The sequence below is a fragment of the Bidens hawaiensis genome, unplaced genomic scaffold (assembly GCF_021521415.1).
Source record: "Bidens hawaiensis isolate Kalapana, Puna unplaced genomic scaffold, B.hawaiensis_p1.1 tig00015201_1, whole genome shotgun sequence".
NCBI lineage: Eukaryota > Viridiplantae > Streptophyta > Magnoliopsida > Asterales > Asteraceae > Bidens > Bidens hawaiensis.
The window spans coordinates 184,963-204,193 of record NW_027492350.1 but is presented as its reverse complement, the minus strand read 5'-3'; the positions used below and the strand labels follow the sequence as shown (position 1 = coordinate 204,193).

Genomic DNA, 19,231 nt, shown 5'->3' with positions numbered 1-19,231 from the left:
GTTTAAGTCATTTTAAGGAGTTTTAAGGACCAAAAAGAATGTTTTCAAGACCTAACAAGTGTAAAACAATATTGTAACATAAAATCCATCATTTTGATTATATCATAAGCTTTGGTTTACACAAATGGGTCGGTTTACATGATAAACGAATACAAACGAGACCCGAAATTGACGAATGTCACAGTATCCCCTACTTTAGGAAATTCGTCCCGAAATTAAGATGACGATGATGATGCAAACAAGTGTGGATACTTCTCCTTCATTGTGTCTTCTCGTTCCCAAGTGAACTCCGCGCCACGCCGTATTCCCATCGAACTTTGACTAACCGAATACGACTACGCTTGGTTTTCTTCTCGCTGCGATCTTTGATCTCAACGGGTCGTTCAACCATGATCGTCGACTCATCGACATGTACTTCGTGGAGAGGTATATGGAGATTACCCTCGGCTAAGCACTTCTTAAGATTTGATACATGAAAAGTCGGATGAACACCGGCAAGTTCTTCCGGTAGTTCGAGTCGATAAGCCACCTTCCCAACACGTTCAAGGATTTTAAAAGGACCAACGAAACGAGGAGCTAGTTTACCCTTCTTTCCAAAACGGACTACCCCCTTCCAAGGAGATACTTTTAAAAGGACAATATCGTCAACATTAAATTCGATAGGTTTTCGCCGTATATCGGCGTAACTCTTTTGACGATTTCTAGCGGCTAGGAGATTCTTACGGATTTGATTAATGACATCGGTGGCTTCTTGGACCATCTCGGGTCCCGTGATTTGAGCTTCACCGATTTCGTTCCAACAAATCGGGGAACGACATTTACGACCGTAAAGAGCTTGAAAAGGAGCCACATCAATGCTAGAGTGGTAGCTATTGTTGTAGGAGAACTCGATGAACGGAAGATGAGAATCCCAATTCCCACCGAAATCAAGAACACATGCTCGTAGCATATCCTCGAGTGTTTGGATTTTACGTTCGGATTGACCGTCCGTTTGAGGATGATAAACGGTGCTAAGATCAAGACGTGTTCCCAAAGCTTCTTGACGGGATCGCCAAAAATGGGAGGTAAAACGGGCATCGCGATCCGTTTGAGGTAAAACGGGCATCGAGACACATAATCAATGGTTAAGATCGACTTCTCGCACTTCTCGCTGTAACATCACTTCTCGCATGATCCATCCCCTATATATATATATATATATTTATATATATATATAATTCATATACATATAAAAATTAATAATAACAAACTTTAATGTTTATTTATGTTTCATACATTGTTTTTTGAATATATATATATGATATATATTTAATCAATAAAGAAATCAATAAAGCTTGATTAGTTGGCTCATGGGTAATTATTAAAGCTTTTACCTAGGAAAAGACCCAAGTTCGAATCTCACCATGCACATTTAATTTTAGATTTAATAAAAAATATGTTTTACCGGTCGACCCGCCGGGTCACCGGGTCCGGGCCGACCGCCACCCGCCAAACCCAACCGGGTTTTTCGAAAACGGGTCAAATACCTCACCCGGCCCGGTTCTGAGACCAGGTCCCGGTCCGACCGGCCGAGCCGGGTTTTAAAACAGTGGAGTTTAACGATCAGACTTAATGCGGTTAATGAATTTGGGTTTAATTGCAAGTGAAAAGAAACCACATGAACAAAAATCACAAATTTAAAACTATTGAGCTAAAACGGCATATTTTAACAAACCACATGAACAAAAACCACAGTTTACTCCTTTTTTTGCCTTTAGGTTTTTTCACCAAAGCCCAAATGATTCATTGTATAATTTTTTGTTCCTATGCAAATTGACCCCAACATTTTGGTCAACTAGACAATCTTTGGTCAAAAGGAAACCACATATGATGATGCATAAATATTAAAATACTCTTCGTAATCATCCTAAATCTTGAACATCTAGCACCAAAATTAAAACTCTACACTACATATTCTCCGCACCAAAACAAGATCTAGATAATGTTAGAAGAAGCCTTCATCTATATCTTTTCGCGGGTTCCTTTTTATCCTTAACTTTCAGAAACTAAACTGTCGTTTTCTCCAATCCTTGTGTCGCCTCACTCGATTCAAGCAGACTCTTTTCTTGCAATTCTCCACTCGGGTTTGACTCGCCATTTTTATCCACGTTATCGATTGTCTTTTCGGTAAGTGTAAGCCCGTCAGAAATGGCAGGTGTTGGGGTAGGATCATCTTTCTGATTATCAACATTGCTGATAACATCCTCGGTTTTTGATGAGTCGGCAGGCGGTGGGCTGTTAATCCTGTTATTTAGACAGTTAACCACTTTAGATGACAATTCAACAAGTCATTGACCAAACACAAACGAATCAAGTAAATTGTTAATCCAGGTTAACTGTTGACCAACCTTTTTGACTCGCCATTTTTCTCCACATTATCATTTACCGTTTCATTTATTTTAAGCTCGTGAGAAATGACAGGTGTTGGAGCGGGATTATCCATGTTATCAACATTGCAGACAACATCGTCGGTTTTAGATGAGTCAACAGGCGGTGGGCTGTTAATCCTGTTATTTAGACAGTTTACCACTTTAGATGACGATTCAGTAAATTGTTTATATTACCGGGCTAAATGTTAACCAACCTTTTTGACTCGCCATTTTTCTCCACATTATCAGTTATCTTTTCAGTTATTGTGAACTCGTGAGAAACGGCAGCAGGCGGTGTTGGAACGGGATTATCCTTGTTATCAACATTGCAGATAAGATCCTCAGTTTTAGATGAGCCGGCAGGTGGTGGGCTTTTAATCCTGTTATTTAGACAGTTGACCACTTTAGATTACGATTCAACAGGTCGTTGACCAAACACATAATAAATCAAGTATATTGTTTATTAATACGGGTTAGCTGTTAACCAACCTTTTTGACTCGCCATTTTTCTCCACACTATCAGTTACCGTTTCAGTTATTGTTAGCTCGTGAATAATGGCAGGAGTTGGAGCGGGATTATCCTTGTTATCAACGTTGCAGATAACATCCTCGGTTTTAGATGAGTCAGCAGGTGGTGTGCTGTTAATCCTGTTACTAAGACAGTTGACCAAACATATAGGAATCAAGTAAATTGTTTTTCTAATACAAGTTAACTGTTAAGTGTTAACTAACCTTTTTGGTGAAGTGGATTTATCTTCTTGTGTTCGTGAGGATTCTCGGTTTCTTTTTGCCTTCTAAATATGATATATCAGTAACAAAAAGATAAACTAAGTATAATAGAAACTTAAAAACATATAACAGAAACAACTGAAATTAAAATAAACAAATAACTAACTTGATGAACTGAAGTCTCGTCAACCATCCTCCACTTTTCTTCATTTAAATCCAGCAGTTCTTCATCACCATCAGCATATAATACCTGCAACGAAAAACAAATCAAAAGGTTACATTCTATATAAAAAAATCATAAAAAATATATACTCTCACCTTGTACTTGCCATTTGAAGGATCATAAGAAGCAACTACACCTTCATAATACCTGCCCAAAAGAAACTTAACTGAATATATAATTTAACAAATAATAGAAGAATCTGTCACATACAATGATACTTACACTTCATCTAATGGCCACCAAACTTTTATCATGTGTCCCGCCAAATCTTCCTTCCATTTCTTTGGAATATCATCCTGAATTAAAATCAAGTGAATAAAAGTTCGAACAAACAATAACAAGAAATCATAAAGTTTAAAGGTACCTTGTCATCAGCACCGTTATCTGAACCAAAATTCTTGGTATTGCCCTTTGTTTTACTCGACTGCCTTTGGTCCAGTACTCGAGTTCTCGCTGTCCCTTTTTGTGAATTTAGACCTAAACTAGGAATATCACTTTTCTTTGGTCGACCCCGTTTGGGAGTTTTAAACCGATTATTATCAGTATACTTTTGCTTCTTAGTGGATCTATCATTGTCCAAAGTGATAAGATCTCTCTTGTGAGTACTGTTAGTTCTTGAGGCTGATCTAGTTCCCTGCAATAATGATATGAATTTTCGCATAAATATAAAGCACTAGAAAATGAAACTTTATAATAGATATATAATTGCACATATAAACGCACCAGGTGTTCATTTTCATGGCCATTTTGGCATATGAGCGTGACCACTTCAGCATAATCATCAAGATTTGCATTTATGAGTTCCTTTATTAGCGTATTGCTACACCTTTTCAGGACCTTTTCTGCTAGTTTCCAAGAAGCAGGGGAAACAATCTGAAAGTAAAATAATAATTAAATCTGTCTGGAATATTATAATTATAATTATAATATTATAATTTTTATTATAATATAATAAAAATGCTTAATAATGAAAAGATTTGTACCTGATTTTCTTTTTTAGCACGAGAGATTAGAAGGGATAAAAGCTCGATGGAAATCTCATCACTTTCTTCAACGATCATTGACATGATGGTTTCAATGTCTGAGAATACTGTCCGAGGGTGATCTATCCTAAATTTCATCAAAAGAAAATATAAATTTTGAAATGTGAAAACTTTTAACATGAACTTATCAAGATCCCTCACCTGATTTTACTTAAAAAATGCTCAAGCATTTCAAAAACCAATGCATCACACTCTAAATCCAGCATCAACAAGAAGGATTTAACCTTAGCAACTGACTGAAGAATGTGAATAACTTTATGATAACTTTGACCGGTCACATTTGACAATTGTTCAAAAGCCAACACATATAACTTGAAGATTTTCTGTGACGAATAAAAAAAACAACAATAAATCATTAGCAGATAGCCGCAAACAACCAATCAAATATTTTGTTGAAAACAATTTGGTTGATGTAATAATACCTTCATAACTTCATCCTCATAAGTTTGGTCCGGTGCAGTTATTCGAACTACTTCACAAAGACATGATGCCACTGATATCTTAACATCAGTTTCTGAATGCTTTATCAGTTCATCAGCAATTAAGGCCCCCATTGCAGGCACAAGTGCTTTTTGCATCGAGATAGATGGTGCTTGACTGACACGAGCCAACAATTGCTTGGTTTTCTTGAAGAAACAAGTTAGAAATAGCAAGTATCATAAGTATCATAGAAATATCATGGTGAAAAAACCCTAATGAGTGACCATTTCCCATTTGGTTATATGCACACATACATAATCATGAAGTTATGATTTATCATTTATCTCAAGTTCACATCTTAGTAGTCTGCAAATGAACCGAATGTTCATGAACTTTTCAGCGGGAAGTTCGTTAGTTCATTTATTTAATAAACGAGCGAACATAAACAAATATGTTTTGTTCATTTAAATATTTAATTAAACGAATGAACATGAACACACGTTTTGTTCATTCGTTTATGTTCATTCATGTTCGTTTAAATTATAATAAATATAAAAGTAGTCATCGTTTAGGGGCATGTGTGGGATTGAGTTTGAAAACAACTTATTGACTCTTTCAAAAAGCCAGTAAGTTAAAAAAATGTTTGGCAATCACAAAAGTCCTTTTCACTATAGCTTTTTAATAAAGCTAAAAAGCTGTTTTCTAAAAACCACAAATCCTGGCTTTTTAAAATGGCTTTTTGTAAAAACCAATAAGTCAATAAGTTGTTTTCAAACTCAATCCCAAACATGCTCGTATATAGGGATGAGATCGGCACCGTACCAGTACGACCTGTCCCGGTCCCGAAAATCGCAAATTTTTGGTACCGGTGCCAGTACCAAAATATTCCGTTCGGTACCGGTACTGAAGGTAAAAAAATCTGAAAATACCGGTACCGGTCCGATATCAAAACTCAAAACTTTGGTACCGAATTTGCTCATCCTTACTCGTATATAAATATAAGCATAAAAGGGGCTCGTTTAGGAATACGGTCCATTTGATTTATCATTTATGTTTGGTCAATTATGTTCAATTGTGTCCATTTATGTTCAGCTATGCCCATTTATGTTCATAAACTGTTTATTTAGGTTTTAAACGAATGAACACAAACACTGTTCGATTATATACTTGTGTTCGCTTAAAGCTAAATAAACAAACACAAACATCCCTAGGCCTACAAATTAGGGCTCACACTTTACACTGCACTGAATTCACTATTTACCACAAACTTAGGGTTTACACAAACAATCTAGTACATTGAAATTACGATTAAATGTAACATGTAACAATAACAGTAATAATAATAATAACAGTAATAATAATAATAATAATAATAATAATAAAAGGTTAGTAATGGCTTACATCAATGAGGTTAATAAGGTTATTGACGGAAGACGAATGAGGCGATGCGAGGTGTTCACCGGCTTCTTGAAGCTGTTGCTCAAGCTCTTCGTTAACCGAATCCATTATTTTTGATTGATTTGAATTCAATCGGACTCGAATGCGAATGCGAATGCGAATGCAAATGCAAACAAACCCTTGGGGGTTTAAAAAAGTTGAAATGAAATGTTTGGTTTAATTGGTGGTGGTTTTTGTATTGGTTTAATTAACTAATTGGATTTGAGAAATTTGTGTTGGGAGTTGAAGCTAAAATAGGTAGGTATGTTTCAATCTTCTGATTGCTTATTATTCAAAATGGGATTTTTTTAGCTTAATGGTGGGTATAGGACGTGCACCTAGGTCTGTAATTAGCGTCGTTCAAGCCGCTCGAACTCGTTCATTGCTTGCTCAGAAATTGCTCGCTCGATTGTAAATGAGTCGCTATGCTCGATTCGGTTTGTAAACGAGCCAAGCAACGAGCAAAAGTCTACTTGGTTTGGTTCGAATATTTTTAACTTATTTTATATATAACTAGTGTTATACCCGACGCAAGATTGGTAAAACCCAAACGTTGTCGGTCCCGGGCATTGAGGCATTAAATCGACGCAAATTCGGTCGGTTTCGGTTAAGTGTGTTATGATACCGGAACTAAAAACCAAAAATAAAACAAAAACATATAAAATTTGAGGTGGATCAATTGAGTGGCATCAGTCGGAAACACTCTGGCGTTGGGAAGACACGAGCATTGCCGATCCCGGAAGTTAAGGCGGTGAGTCCGCAAATTTGGTTGATTTCCGTCACATTGGTTACGGTACCGAAATTAAAGCAAAATGTAGCGAGTCTACGCGAATTTGTTAGGTTTATGTTCATTATATTTCACTTCAAACTTCTTTCTCCTAATAATTTACAACCTATTATACGTTTGTCTAAAAACTACTGGTTTGTTTACAACCTATTATACGGCTTTCAAACTTGTTTCTTATTGAAATTTTTAGAGTGAAAAAGGAAATAAATAATGCTCGAAAATCGCTCGATGTTCGACAAAAAAATGCTCATTTCAATTTTCGCTTGGTTCGAAATTCAGTCGTTCGGTTTAAACGAGCCAAGCAACGAGCAAGCCTTTGCTCGGTTCGACTCAGCTCGTGAACAACCTTATTTGTAAACGAACCGAACAAACATGAACGGGGGTATGTTCGTGTCCATTCATTTACTTTAAACGAACACGAACAATTAATCAAACAAATATTTTGTGTTCATGTTCGTTTGTTTAAAAAAGGAGCATATTCGTGTTCAAATATTTAAAATCTAAACGAACAATTCCCGAACATATATGAAAATAATCGAACAAAGATTGACAGACATAATTGAACATACTTAAATGAGCACAAACAAACATAAACGAACATATATGAACAAACATAAAAGAACGTTCACGAACATAAACGAACGAATGAAACACGTGTTCATGTTCATTCGTTTATTAAATAAACGAACTTCCCGCCGGACATTTCTCCTAGCGTTCGGTCTGTTTACAGGCCTAGGTGCACCATAAAAACGGTTCATGACCCGACCCGAACCGGTATGGAACTGGTACGGGAAACCACTTTAGACTCGATTCACCACGAAAACCAGTAAAACTAAACCAACCAAAAACCCGGTAAAAAACCAGTTTGGAGAATTTTTGTTGATCAACCCATACAGGCTCAAGTGAAAATAGGTTCTGATTAAAAAAATGACTAATCTGGACTTAAATCGTCTTAAAGTCAAAGTTTATTTTTTTTGAAATGTTATGATATAGACCATTAATTACATATACTAATTGTTTTTGTTTTATGGACTAGAGTAGGTCCTGTGAATGAGCCAAACAAATAGGGACGAAGAATGTTAGTTTCATACGTTTAACTTAACTAAACGGACGATCAAGCACGAGCATTTAAACAAATGTGGTTTTCTTATTTGTGTTTGTTCGTTAAGAAAATAAATGTGTTTTGTCTTCCCTTATTTCCGTTTGCTAACTTATAAACCAACGGTTCACAAATGTAAACGAACGAACATTTATATATATATATATATGAACAACATTGTACTGACAAACATAAACATAAATGAATGAATGTAAACGTATGTTTACCAACATTATTTAGCTTTCCGTCAAACGATTCCCGAATGGTTAACTGAACAGCCTCTGTAACTTCTTATGAGTGTTTATGGTATTTGGCAAACAGACCTTGGTGCAGATATCTTTGAATTACTTTGTATTGTACTTTTTTAGAACAACGACTTTCAACCCTCCCGAGGCCAAGACTATGTTGTCTTAACCGGGCCCACGCTTGGACACCGTGAGTTATTGGCGAACGCCTACCACCTACCTGATAAACCCGTCTCCCACGCCGGCCAAATGGCACCACAACGGAGAGCCGGTAAAACCGGTTCAAGATCGAGGATCGAACCTGTGACCTGGGATCCCCTCAAATGTTAGTAATGAGGTTTGGACCTCTCCTCGAATGTTAGTGGTCCAGGTTTGGATGATTCGATCGTGTACGCGTTTCATTGATCCGGAATGAAGGTTGTTTCAGACATACGGTTTATAGATCCGGAATGACCATCTTAAGTTGACATAAGTATGTCTTAAGATCTAACTAAACATAAGCAGTTGCATTCATTCAATATCAATTTGTTCTGAAGTATGAGACATTGTTGTACATGAGCAATAGCGTCGTCATCCCATACAGTTAATTCGACAAGCATTGCGGCATGTTAACCATTACCCAAGGATGGAAGTTAGAACCAACAATAACAACTTGTAGAGAAGAATAAGTAATCTAACACCGAAAACTTGACAAATAAAATTATAAAGACATTGTTTATAACGATCCAAAATTTCCTACAAGAAATGTTCATACAAGTAAAAAGTATCGATAAATCACATATGAAATACTTTGATCACTCGGTACACGTCTAGTTAGACTTGACATACTCCTGAACTATGTGAAGACCTTCACTTTCCTCTCCATAATCCTACCAAATATTCCACAAAAGTTACGCTTAAGAAAACACTTAAATTAAACCGACGTTTTTTATTTTACATTTTGCATTCAAAAATACCTTAACAACAAGGCACGAGCAGCCCACAACCTTTCTCGCCTTGCCTTCTGAATCTATCTTGCATAACTACAAGAAAATAATCAAATCAAATCAAATTATTATAACCAAAAATATATAAAAATACATTTTTATAAACTAACACAATCTGAGACAGGAGACTTACGCCAGCCCACTCGCCGAGAGTCTTAGCGCTTGGAACGGTAATCAAGTTCACATTATGGTCAGCACAAAGTGCTTTGACCAACTTTTGATAATCCGGTTGGTTACAGTCCTCAGCCAATACACAAAGTAGAGCAGCATGTTTCTCGATCACTTTTGCAGACTCATGAAGTCCCCTGACTAGACCACCGTGAGCAAGTGACTTTCGGAGCACAAGCTGCAATGCGGTCATGGTGTCCATTGGCTCACCGAGAGCTGGTGCAGGTGCCTGTGCCTCAACTGGAACAGCACCATCTTCACTGCAAAAACAATGCAATTCAATGTTACGACTTACGAGACAATCTTATTAGGTTTGAGTATTGTATTAAATATTAATATTAAAGGAGAGGTGTTTGCATACCCAGCCATGATTATTGTCAGTTAAAGCCTTCGGTTCAAACTGCAACAAAGATCCATAAAACAACAAATCATTAAAATGTATATTCCAGACTTCCAGTAACAGATAAATGATCACAATTACGTAGGGGTGAGCAATAACAATACTGTTAAGTGTTAACCGAAATCAACCGAAAACCGATTAATGGAAAACCAACTAACCAAAATCAGTTTTCAACCTTCTTGCAATGTTTTCATAACCGGATCGGACAACGAACCGCTCAGACCAGCCGAACGTAAAATTGCCGGAAAAATATTTTTCAAAAAAATATATTTTTTAATATAAAAACCGGTTCAACCGGTCCGGGTTTCCGGTTGGACCGGCCGGTTTTCTGGGAACCGAGCGAACTGCATAGAACCAGACCGGTCAGTGAACCAAATCCTGGTCCGACCGTCCGGTCCGGTCTCAATAACATTGCATTTTTGTACCCTCAGTTAACCAAAACTAACCGAACCGACGCATTCTTAGTTTCCTATATTTCTAGCTTTTATGCCTCCATTTCATTAATTTCATGTTTTATACCTACATTGGCTGCTCACGAGCCAAGCCCGAGTCAATCCATGGTGGTTTCGAGCTCGTGCTCGAAATTAAACGAAGCAGCTCAGCTAGGCTCGAGCTTGACTTTGAAGTTAAACAAGCCTAAGATCGTGCCACCTGAGTAGAGCTTGGATCAATTTTGGCTCAGTTACAAAAATGAGCCAACTCAGCTCAGGTAGTTTCAAATCAAGTTTTTTTTGCTAATTTTATTCAAGCTTTTATCGAGCGAGCCACAAGCCGCAGGCTTTTTGAACATCCCTACATCTCATGTATTTCTAAGCAAAAACTTTTACCCAAATTTGTTTTTGGTTATTAACCAACAAACTAACCGAATAAACCAAACTGACTAACCGAAAACCGATTGGTTAATAAATAATAAAATATATTAATCAATGACCACAATTATGCCAATTAATAACATAGGTTTCAAAACTACATAAATCTAGTTAGGGTAAAAGCGTCAAGTACATCATCAGCATTATTAATCAATTGAAAATAAGATGAGTACCTGTTGATGCTGCTGCTGTGAATATGTTCGAAGAACTGCACACAGTGTCTGCGATGCTTTAAAGGGTACTGATTTGAAACCCTAATTCCGTGAAAGAAGCTTACGGTTTATTAAATATTGATCCCTAGACTGTTGTTCTTTTTACGAATTGGCACTTCTATGTTATATACTTTTTCGATTTTCCTCAGCGAGGTTTAATGAGTTGAACGCTTGTTAGACTGTTTGTGGACCGTTTGATGGAAAAGTCGTTTATTTCTGGTTATTTAATAAACAAGTGAACTTGGATGGAAGACTTTTTTTATTTGGTTAAACGAGTGTACATTAACATACGCCACATTCGTGAACATCAATATATGCTCAAGTTCACTCGTTTACATTAATGAGCACTTTTTTATGTTATTATATTTTTTGTACTTCATTTATTTACTCTTTTTATGTTTGTATGCATGTTTTAAATGGCAAATGTTACACCTCTGCTATGTGTTTATAGCAAAATCACGCCAATCAGCTTGTAGAACCAAGCTTTATTAATTGGTAACGAAACAAATAAAAAGACGTTTGTTTTTTTGTTTCTTATGTTTGTTTCATGATTTTAATTAGATTACTCAAACAAACAGACATAAATGAACGTGAAGATATTTTGATTGAAGGACAAACCACAATCGTGGCTATGGACGGGCTCATAGACACATTGCATGGTTATTTTGTGGCTCTATTTTTAATATAAAAAAGACTTGATATACCTTTTATTCTCATAAATATACAAAGTTTTTAAAAATTTAACAATCAGTCATTTTGGTGGCTTGTTTGTCATATGGAGGACTCGAAATGATGTTCAACAAAGTGCGTATTAAGATTGAGATTAACTTAAGTGGAAATATGAATGCGTTTAGTTTCTTTTGGATTAAAAAGCGTTTCAAGCTAGTTTCACCGCTTGCTAGCTGGGCGTGGTTTGTAATAAAAGTTGCTAGCATAGAAAGGAAGGGATGGAAATGAACTGTTGTGTTCTCGAGTTTCATTTAAAGAAAGAAATAACAAAATGTATGTTCTCGAGAAAGAAGAGTAAATTGTAAAGGATCTCTTCCCTTCTAATATGAAACGATTGAATCGAAAGAAAGAAAAAGAAAGGACCGGAGAAGCAATGTTTTAAAAACCGGTACGTACCGGCCGGTTGAACCGGTTATACCGGATTTTCGTAAGGTAACCGGTATTTTGAGCCCGGTATTTTTGGACGGTTTGCTAGAATATTATACCGCCGATTTTTTTAAAAATACCGGTTTTATATTGAAAAGATTTTTGAAATTTTTGTGGCTCATATTTTATAAAAATGACTTTTAATGTAGCAGATAAATAAAACGAGTAAACACGGTAAACGATGATTCGTTAATCAACCAATTTTGTATCATGCAGATCCAATGTTGGTTTATTTACATCTTTTGTAATTGACTAATTTCGTATACAAAATACAAACTTTCTATCTGACTCGTTCATTGTTCATGTGTGATATTCAGTTCAACTTTAATGTTTATTAATGTATTTTTGAGTTATTTTTCAAGTTGAAATTATAATTGTATAGAATTACAATGTAAAATATTTAACCCGGTCGAACCTTTCTGTACATTTTGATTCAACTGGTTGTACCATTTTAGAAATAAATCCGATACGAATAAAATGTTGGTTTTTAAAACATTGCGGAGAAAAAATTCGTTGAACTCGAAAACACAACCTTAAATTGTAACAGAACTACAACTACAGAAGTCAAACACGGTTTATAAAAGATCTAAATTCTGGTGTTCGATGGAAAACGGTGACGACTGGTTAGCTCACGACAAGCTCCAACACTTCGTTCTCTGCTTCTTCATCACCATCATCATCTCCTTCATCGCATCACACACCAAACACTCTCTCCTCCGTCGCCACAGCGTCTCAATAGGCTGCATTCTCTCACTCACAGCAGGCGCCGCCAAAGAGATCGCCGACGAGCTTGGGTTCTTCAACTCCGCCGGTGCTTCCGTCAAAGACGCCGTCGCTGACGTCATCGGTGTGTTATTTGCCGTGATTGTGATTACTGTATGGAATAAGTTTTGTGTTCGTGATAGATCCAAGCAATTGGAGCAAATTCGAGTGTGTGAAATGGTTTGACGAATCGCTCGGATTTCAGGTTTTTACCTCTTGAGAAACTCATAATCAGTGTTGTAAAAATCGCTAGTCGGGCGGTGGGGGTGGGGACTAACAATTAAACTGGATTAATCGTATCGAACTTTAATTTATATTTTTAAGCTAAATATATACACTCACATTTTTATATGTTATTTTCAGTTTTATATATACACAAACATATTTTGGCCGTAAATGGACTGAAATCTCGCTGAAACCGCTGGTTTGTACTGGAATCTCGCCGGAAACCATTGATTTTGGTCGGAGTCTCGTTGGAAGCGCTGATTTTGGTCATAATCTCGCCGGAAACCGCTAATTTTGGCTGGATTTGACCGTTGACCGATTAATTGGCCTAATAGCCCAAAATTAATCATTGAAGTGGGGACTAGCGATTAATCAGGGATTAATCGGTGCCTAGTCGGGAATTATATATGTTTTAGATCTGTGTATGAATTCTTACTAGAAAGTTTATATAGATGGGTGTGGAAATTAGAATATGCAGCTGTACATAATTATTAAGCTGTTAAAAGTTTTGACATAAGGTTTCCAAGTTGCAACTATAAGTAGTGCGTTCCCGGTGCTTAACTTAGCTCCCGCATTTGCACAGGGTCCAGGATATATGCAGTTTGATTTTACACTTTGTGTCAAGCTTAAGAGGCTGTTTCCCACAGCTAGAACCAATGATTTCAAGGTCCCAAAACAACAACCTTATCAGTTGCTCCAAGGTCCGCCCTTTACCTTTACTTTGGGATGTAGAAGTATGCGTATTGGTGAATATAGGCTAAGGAACCACTCAAAGCTTTAAATGTCACAAGGTTCATGACCTTGAACCCATGATCTTAAGGTCACAAAACAACAACCTTATCATTTGCTCCAAGGTCCGCCCTTTACCTTCCCTTCAGGATGTAAAAGTATGTGTATTGGTGAATATAGGCTAAGGAACGACGCTCAAAGCTTCAAATGTCACAGAGGTTCATGACCTTGAACCCATGATCTCAAGGTTACAAAACAACAACCTTATCAATTGCACCAAGGTTCGCCAAGTAGAAATATTGTCGAGTACAGGCTAAGCATCCGCACTCAAAGCTTTAAATTTCACATAGGTTCACGACTTGGTTTCAATTTTGTTGCGTAGCAGAACTTCTTCATAGAAACGACAGCCAGTTTGTATTGAAATAACATAACAAAGACTTAGAAAAACAGTTTTGAGTGACATATGGTCTGAAAGATTATTTAGTAAAGTGCAAAACCTAGTCATTCCCAGCTTTGAATGTCTTTTAAAGAGTTAACCTTCTGTCTCTCTTAATGATATTTTGCATGCCGCAAACACAACAAATTGGTATATCTTGGTCATTAATCAAATTTGATAACTTATTGGTATGTACATCTTATAAAATCAATAATATTATTAGAATTTTTATTTATGGTGAATTAAGTATATCATGAAACAGGCAAAACAATGCATCAATTGAACCAGGTGCATCATTATGTTGCTGATCCAAAACTAGTTACAGAAAATATTAAGCAGAAGTTCTAACATCAAATGTTAACCTTTAATTAATTTATCCTGAAGTGTACAAGCTGTGATGCCAATGGCCATTACAACAGGCATTGTAACTACCATTTTTTTCACACTTTTTTTTTATTTTTTTATTTTTTTAAAACATTTTTTCAATTTTCAACACCCAAACCATATAAGACACCAGCATACTTCTCCAATGAACCACTAAAGAAATTCTCTATCAACTTCCTGAAGGTACATGAAGTAAGCAAACTGTCCGAACCCGCTTGATGACATATCCCGATTCTTTCTACTTCCAACAATTGCGCAAGCTTGTTCAATCCGCCATGCAGACTGTTGCAAAACTTCATCAGATGCTTAATGTCGTAAATGGTTGGGAAAAACATATTGATCAAATTAAAGAAGCCGGTTTGTGTATCAGGCAGATTCCTGCAAGTCAAAACCTTCAACAAATAACCGAAATCGTATCCACTGTGAAACGTCACCCAATACACGCTGTCATTCAAAACTATCCCTGATGACATCAGCAGCTCCCCGAATCTTCCTGCGTCTATTCCCTTCTCATTGTTCTTGTTAAAATCTATACCGCTCTCTCTCAAAAGCTCGACCGAATCGTTCGCGTAAACGTCGTCTTTCACGTTGAATTCCCGGAAATTGAATTGCCATATGCAAGGTTTATCCGTCACGGTGTCCTTTGGGAAATTCCCTTGGTCGTCCGAGAATGTTAGCCCTAACTGAATCAATTTCAACATGTCCACGTTGTCTTTTAACGTCTGGTAATGATAATCGTTGCTGTTTTTGAAGTTACCAACAGGACGAAGAACAATCCCTGGAAACTCGGTGTCCATCGCTATGTAAGGGTAATCATCAACAATACCTCGAATCAGTTCAAATTCTTCGTCCAGATTATCATTCCACACCTCTCGGATCTGAATCGAATCGCCTTTTGACAGAAGCGACATTTCTCATACACAATTACGCAAAATACGATTCGGAAGCGATCCAGATCTGGAAAATTCGCCACACGAAACGTTAATCTCGCGTAATATAATAAAAACCTAACAAATATACAACAAATTCTTACCGAAAATCGAGTAATCAGAAGAAATCAAACGTAGATCTTCTAATTAACGACTAATACCAGCTACCGTTCGAAATCAATCCAGATCTAAAAAATTTGCAACACGAATAGTTTACCTAACGTAATTCAATCAAAAACCTAACATATACAACAAATTCTTACCGAAAATCGAACAACAAAGGATTAATAGCAGCTAGGCAATGGAAATTCAACGTACAATTCTAATTCAGTCCAGATCTGAAATATTCACATCACGAATCGTTAACCTAACGTAATTTAACCGAAAATCAAACGTTAATTCGCAACATAATTCGTTAACCTAGCGTAAAATTAATCAAAACCGAACAAATAGTTACCGAAAATCGAATCACGTGACGAAAATTCAACGTACAGATCGTAATCAATCCAGATCTGCAAAATTCGCAACGTGAATCGTTAACCTACCGTAACTGAATCGAAAATTGAACATAAACCGAACAAATTCTTACCGAAAACCGAATTACGTAACGCAAATTCGACGTACAGTTCGGAATCAATCCAGATCTGGACAATTCGCAACGTAATTCGTATAACCTAGCGTAATTCAATCAAAAACCGAGCAAAATCTTACCGATAATCGAATTACGCAACGAAAATTCAACGTACAGATCGTAATCAATCCAGATCTGAACAATTCACAACGTAATTCGTTAACCTAACGTAATTAAATCAAAATCCGAACGTAAATCGTACAAATCCTTACCGAAAATCGAATAACGCAACGGAATTCAACGAATCAATCCGGATCTGCAAAATTCACAACGTGATTCGTTAACGTAACGTAATTCAATTGAAACCGAACGTAAACCTAACAGAATCTCACCGAAAATGGAATAATTCGGAGAAATGGATCGTCCGTACGATTAATAGAAGCGGCAATTAATAATTATTAATAAGGAAATGAGGAATTGCACGGAGGAGAGAGGATAGAAGAGGAGGTATAGCCTTCTTTTCCCTGTCTACCTCCTTCTTGACTGTGATTTACAGATACAGAAGAAAGAAAGAGAGAAAGAAAGAGAAAAGATGGACAGCACCATCAAACACTGAATTTGATAATATTATTATTATTATAACAAAGAGAGAGAAACAGAGTGTGTACCAGCTGTAAATTATTATTATTATTATTATTGATATGACTTTTGTGGCTGATGTCTAAAAATAAAAACTAGGGCTATTCAAGTCGCTCGAACTCACTCGAAAATTGCTTGGAAAATGCTCGCTTGTTTTTTCGCTCGATTGTAAACGAGCCGCTCTGCTCGATTCGGTTTGCAAAACGAGCCAAGCAACGAGCAAAGATCAGCTCGGTTTGGTTCGGCTCGAATATTTTTAATTTATTGTATATATAAATATATATGAACAAATATATAAACATATAGACAAAACTCATAAATATAAGCTTACAATTTTTTAACCCCTTTAAAATTTTCATATTCTGTCAATTTTATAGTTTTATTTGTTCGTTTCGAGTTTTTTACTACTAAAAATTATTTACATGATCATTTTATCTCACTCCAAACTTACTTTTTTATAAAATTTACAATCTATTACACTTTTGTCTAAAAACTATTAACTTATTTATAAAATATATAATTTACAACATTCAAACTTGTTTATTAGTGAAATTTTAAAGTGAAAAAGAAATAAATAATGCTCGAAATCGCTCGATGTTCGTTCGAAAATAGCTCGATTCGATTAAGGCTCGTTTCGATTTTCGCTCGGTTTGAATTTCAGCCGTTCGGTTCGGTTCGGTTGTAAACAAGCTAAGCAACGAGCAAGCCTTCGCTCGGATTGACTCGGCTCGTGAATAGCCCTAATAAAAACATACATACATTTTGCACACCGTCTTTATCTTTCATTTCATTGTGTGTTTTTAATTTCCAGATGTTTTTGGGCCTAATTTTGGACCTAAAATCATGCCTCTATTTTGTAAGGGGGGAAGGGCACCCTCTAAAGTCATAGGTTGCATAAACTTGTTTAAAATTTAAAATTGATTTGGGTTGAAACCGGTTCGATTTGATTAATAAAAGTCAAAACCAGTTTATTTTTTGTTTGGATTGAAGCCGGTTTCTTGACCAGGTTATGACCGATTTTGATTCGGGTTTTGAATAGTTTTGGTGAAGAAAATTACAAACCGGTTCTAAACCTATGGTTTCAGTCTGTTCCAAACCGATGTCCACATAATCGGCTTCGGTTCAATTTTCAGGCCGGTTCTGTTAACCAGTTTATTTGCCAACCTCTACCCACGATTAGTTGAAATCGGGTATATATATTCTAATGAGGGTACAACGATGCCGTGAGTTTAAACTCAACTTGGGGTAGTGGTTTTCATTGTATTGTATCCAATATGTGTGTGTGGAGAGGAGAGAGAGATGGCGTAGTTGAGAGGAGTCTATTGTTTTAAGTGTAAAATATGAAGTTGACATGGCAATAGGGCATTAGTAAGTATTAGGGTAGTTTAGTGGAGTACCCTTCTTACCTAACGATATTCCGAAAGGGTATAGTAAGAGCAATTACCACCTAGTCAAGATTGGAATGACCATGTAACAATATATGAAAATGGCGTGAAAATATGTTTTTATCTTTCACTCTCACTAGATGGTGTTATAAGAGAGTGAGTAAAAGAGGTAAAATAATAATCAGGTGAAATGAGTTAGATTTTTTTTTTTTTGAACAGCAACAATTATATTAGAAATGAAAGGAACTACAGCAGGAAGATGGAGAGCCCAATAAACAACCCATAATACAAGCAATTTTAGCTTAAAACGTCAGTATCTCAAAACAATAGATAAAGGAGACTTGATCCAATCTAGCCAAGCAAACTCCTTGATGGAATGAATTAGATGTGTTAACAATTAGTTATAACTTAAAACCAAAATACAGGGGCAGCATGTTAGCACACGTGATGGTGTTGGCGAGGAAAGGGAAGCCCCGTTTCATGGTGATGGTGTCATGGTGGCGATAATGTTACTTGCTGATTTGGAAGCCAAGTGAGCTTTGACGCCCCCCCCCCCCCCTTTAGCGGACCACAACATACGGTCTTGTATGTTAGTTTAAGGACTATGAGTGTCAATGATACATTGGGTGTGTCTACTAATTTGGTTTTTACATTTATTGTTGCCGAAAGGAATCTAACTAATACCAACCTACTCGTGCCGTTGCACCACCGCATTGAGGTGGATCTTGTTACATAGTTTTACTTGAATAAGTGTACAGTTTATGTAGTAAAATTATTGTAACATACATAAGAAACAATAGATGTGTAAATACTAAATATTATTTCCACTTTACTGAAGCGTTTACGACTTGGTCATGCTAACAAGTTAAGCAAGATGTGGTTGCATAAACTCTAGCCAAAAATAAACGCAATGACAAGGGCAGATTTTGTTTAGAATGCCGAACTTGTACTTTAGGTACACATTACTGTACAGTTCGGTACCAGTACTTT

General features: G+C 36.5%; 3 protein-coding genes and 1 pseudogene across 10 annotated transcripts; 1 reads left to right on the top strand and 3 right to left on the bottom strand.

The window, feature by feature from the left end:
- Positions 1-1,779: 1,779 nt before the first annotated feature.
- LOC143548591 (uncharacterized) lies at positions 1,780-6,370 on the bottom strand. Of its 2 annotated transcripts, XM_077039707.1 has the most exons (14): positions 6,225-6,370; positions 4,826-5,029; positions 4,545-4,726; positions 4,344-4,470; positions 4,084-4,233; positions 3,725-3,994; positions 3,583-3,656; positions 3,456-3,507; positions 3,304-3,387; positions 3,141-3,202; positions 2,898-3,056; positions 2,624-2,788; positions 2,388-2,546; positions 1,780-2,283 (listed from the first exon to the last, which is right to left on the bottom strand). In XM_077039707.1, the coding sequence occupies exons 1-14, from the start codon at positions 6,327-6,329 to the stop codon at positions 2,046-2,048; spliced, it is 2,031 nt and encodes a 676-aa protein (XP_076895822.1). In that variant the 5' UTR covers positions 6,330-6,370; the 3' UTR covers positions 1,780-2,045. The 2 variants fall into 2 exon arrangements, with proteins under 2 accessions (XP_076895822.1, XP_076895823.1); XM_077039708.1 differs by lacking the exon at positions 2,388-2,546.
- Positions 6,371-9,065: 2,695 nt separating this feature from the next.
- LOC143548571 (small ribosomal subunit protein eS12-like) lies at positions 9,066-11,111 on the bottom strand. Its single transcript, XM_077039688.1, has 5 exons — positions 10,988-11,111; positions 9,907-9,945; positions 9,511-9,805; positions 9,348-9,413; positions 9,066-9,260 (listed from the first exon to the last, which is right to left on the bottom strand). The coding sequence occupies exons 2-5, from the start codon at positions 9,912-9,914 to the stop codon at positions 9,201-9,203; spliced, it is 429 nt and encodes a 142-aa protein (XP_076895803.1). The 5' UTR covers positions 9,915-9,945; positions 10,988-11,111; the 3' UTR covers positions 9,066-9,200.
- Positions 11,112-12,728: 1,617 nt separating this feature from the next.
- On the top strand, positions 12,729-13,129 carry LOC143548582 (uncharacterized). Its single transcript, XM_077039695.1, has one exon. The coding sequence runs from the start codon at positions 12,785-12,787 to the stop codon at positions 13,127-13,129; it is 345 nt and encodes a 114-aa protein (XP_076895810.1). The 5' UTR covers positions 12,729-12,784.
- Positions 13,130-14,767: 1,638 nt separating this feature from the next.
- Positions 14,768-16,882, bottom strand: LOC143548588 (putative CCR4-associated factor 1 homolog 7 pseudogene; annotated as a pseudogene). 6 transcript variants are annotated; one of them, XR_013137982.1, is made up of 7 exons: positions 16,610-16,882; positions 16,358-16,412; positions 16,236-16,290; positions 16,104-16,158; positions 15,910-15,984; positions 15,751-15,834; positions 14,768-15,674 (listed from the first exon to the last, which is right to left on the bottom strand). The product of XR_013137982.1 is annotated as a putative CCR4-associated factor 1 homolog 7 pseudogene, transcript variant X2 (transcript). The 6 variants fall into 6 exon arrangements; XR_013137983.1 differs by lacking the exons at positions 16,358-16,412; positions 16,610-16,882 and adding an exon at positions 16,490-16,504; XR_013137981.1 differs by lacking the exon at positions 16,610-16,882 and having other exon boundaries at positions 16,358-16,459.
- Between the last annotated feature and the right edge of the window lie 2,349 nt (positions 16,883-19,231).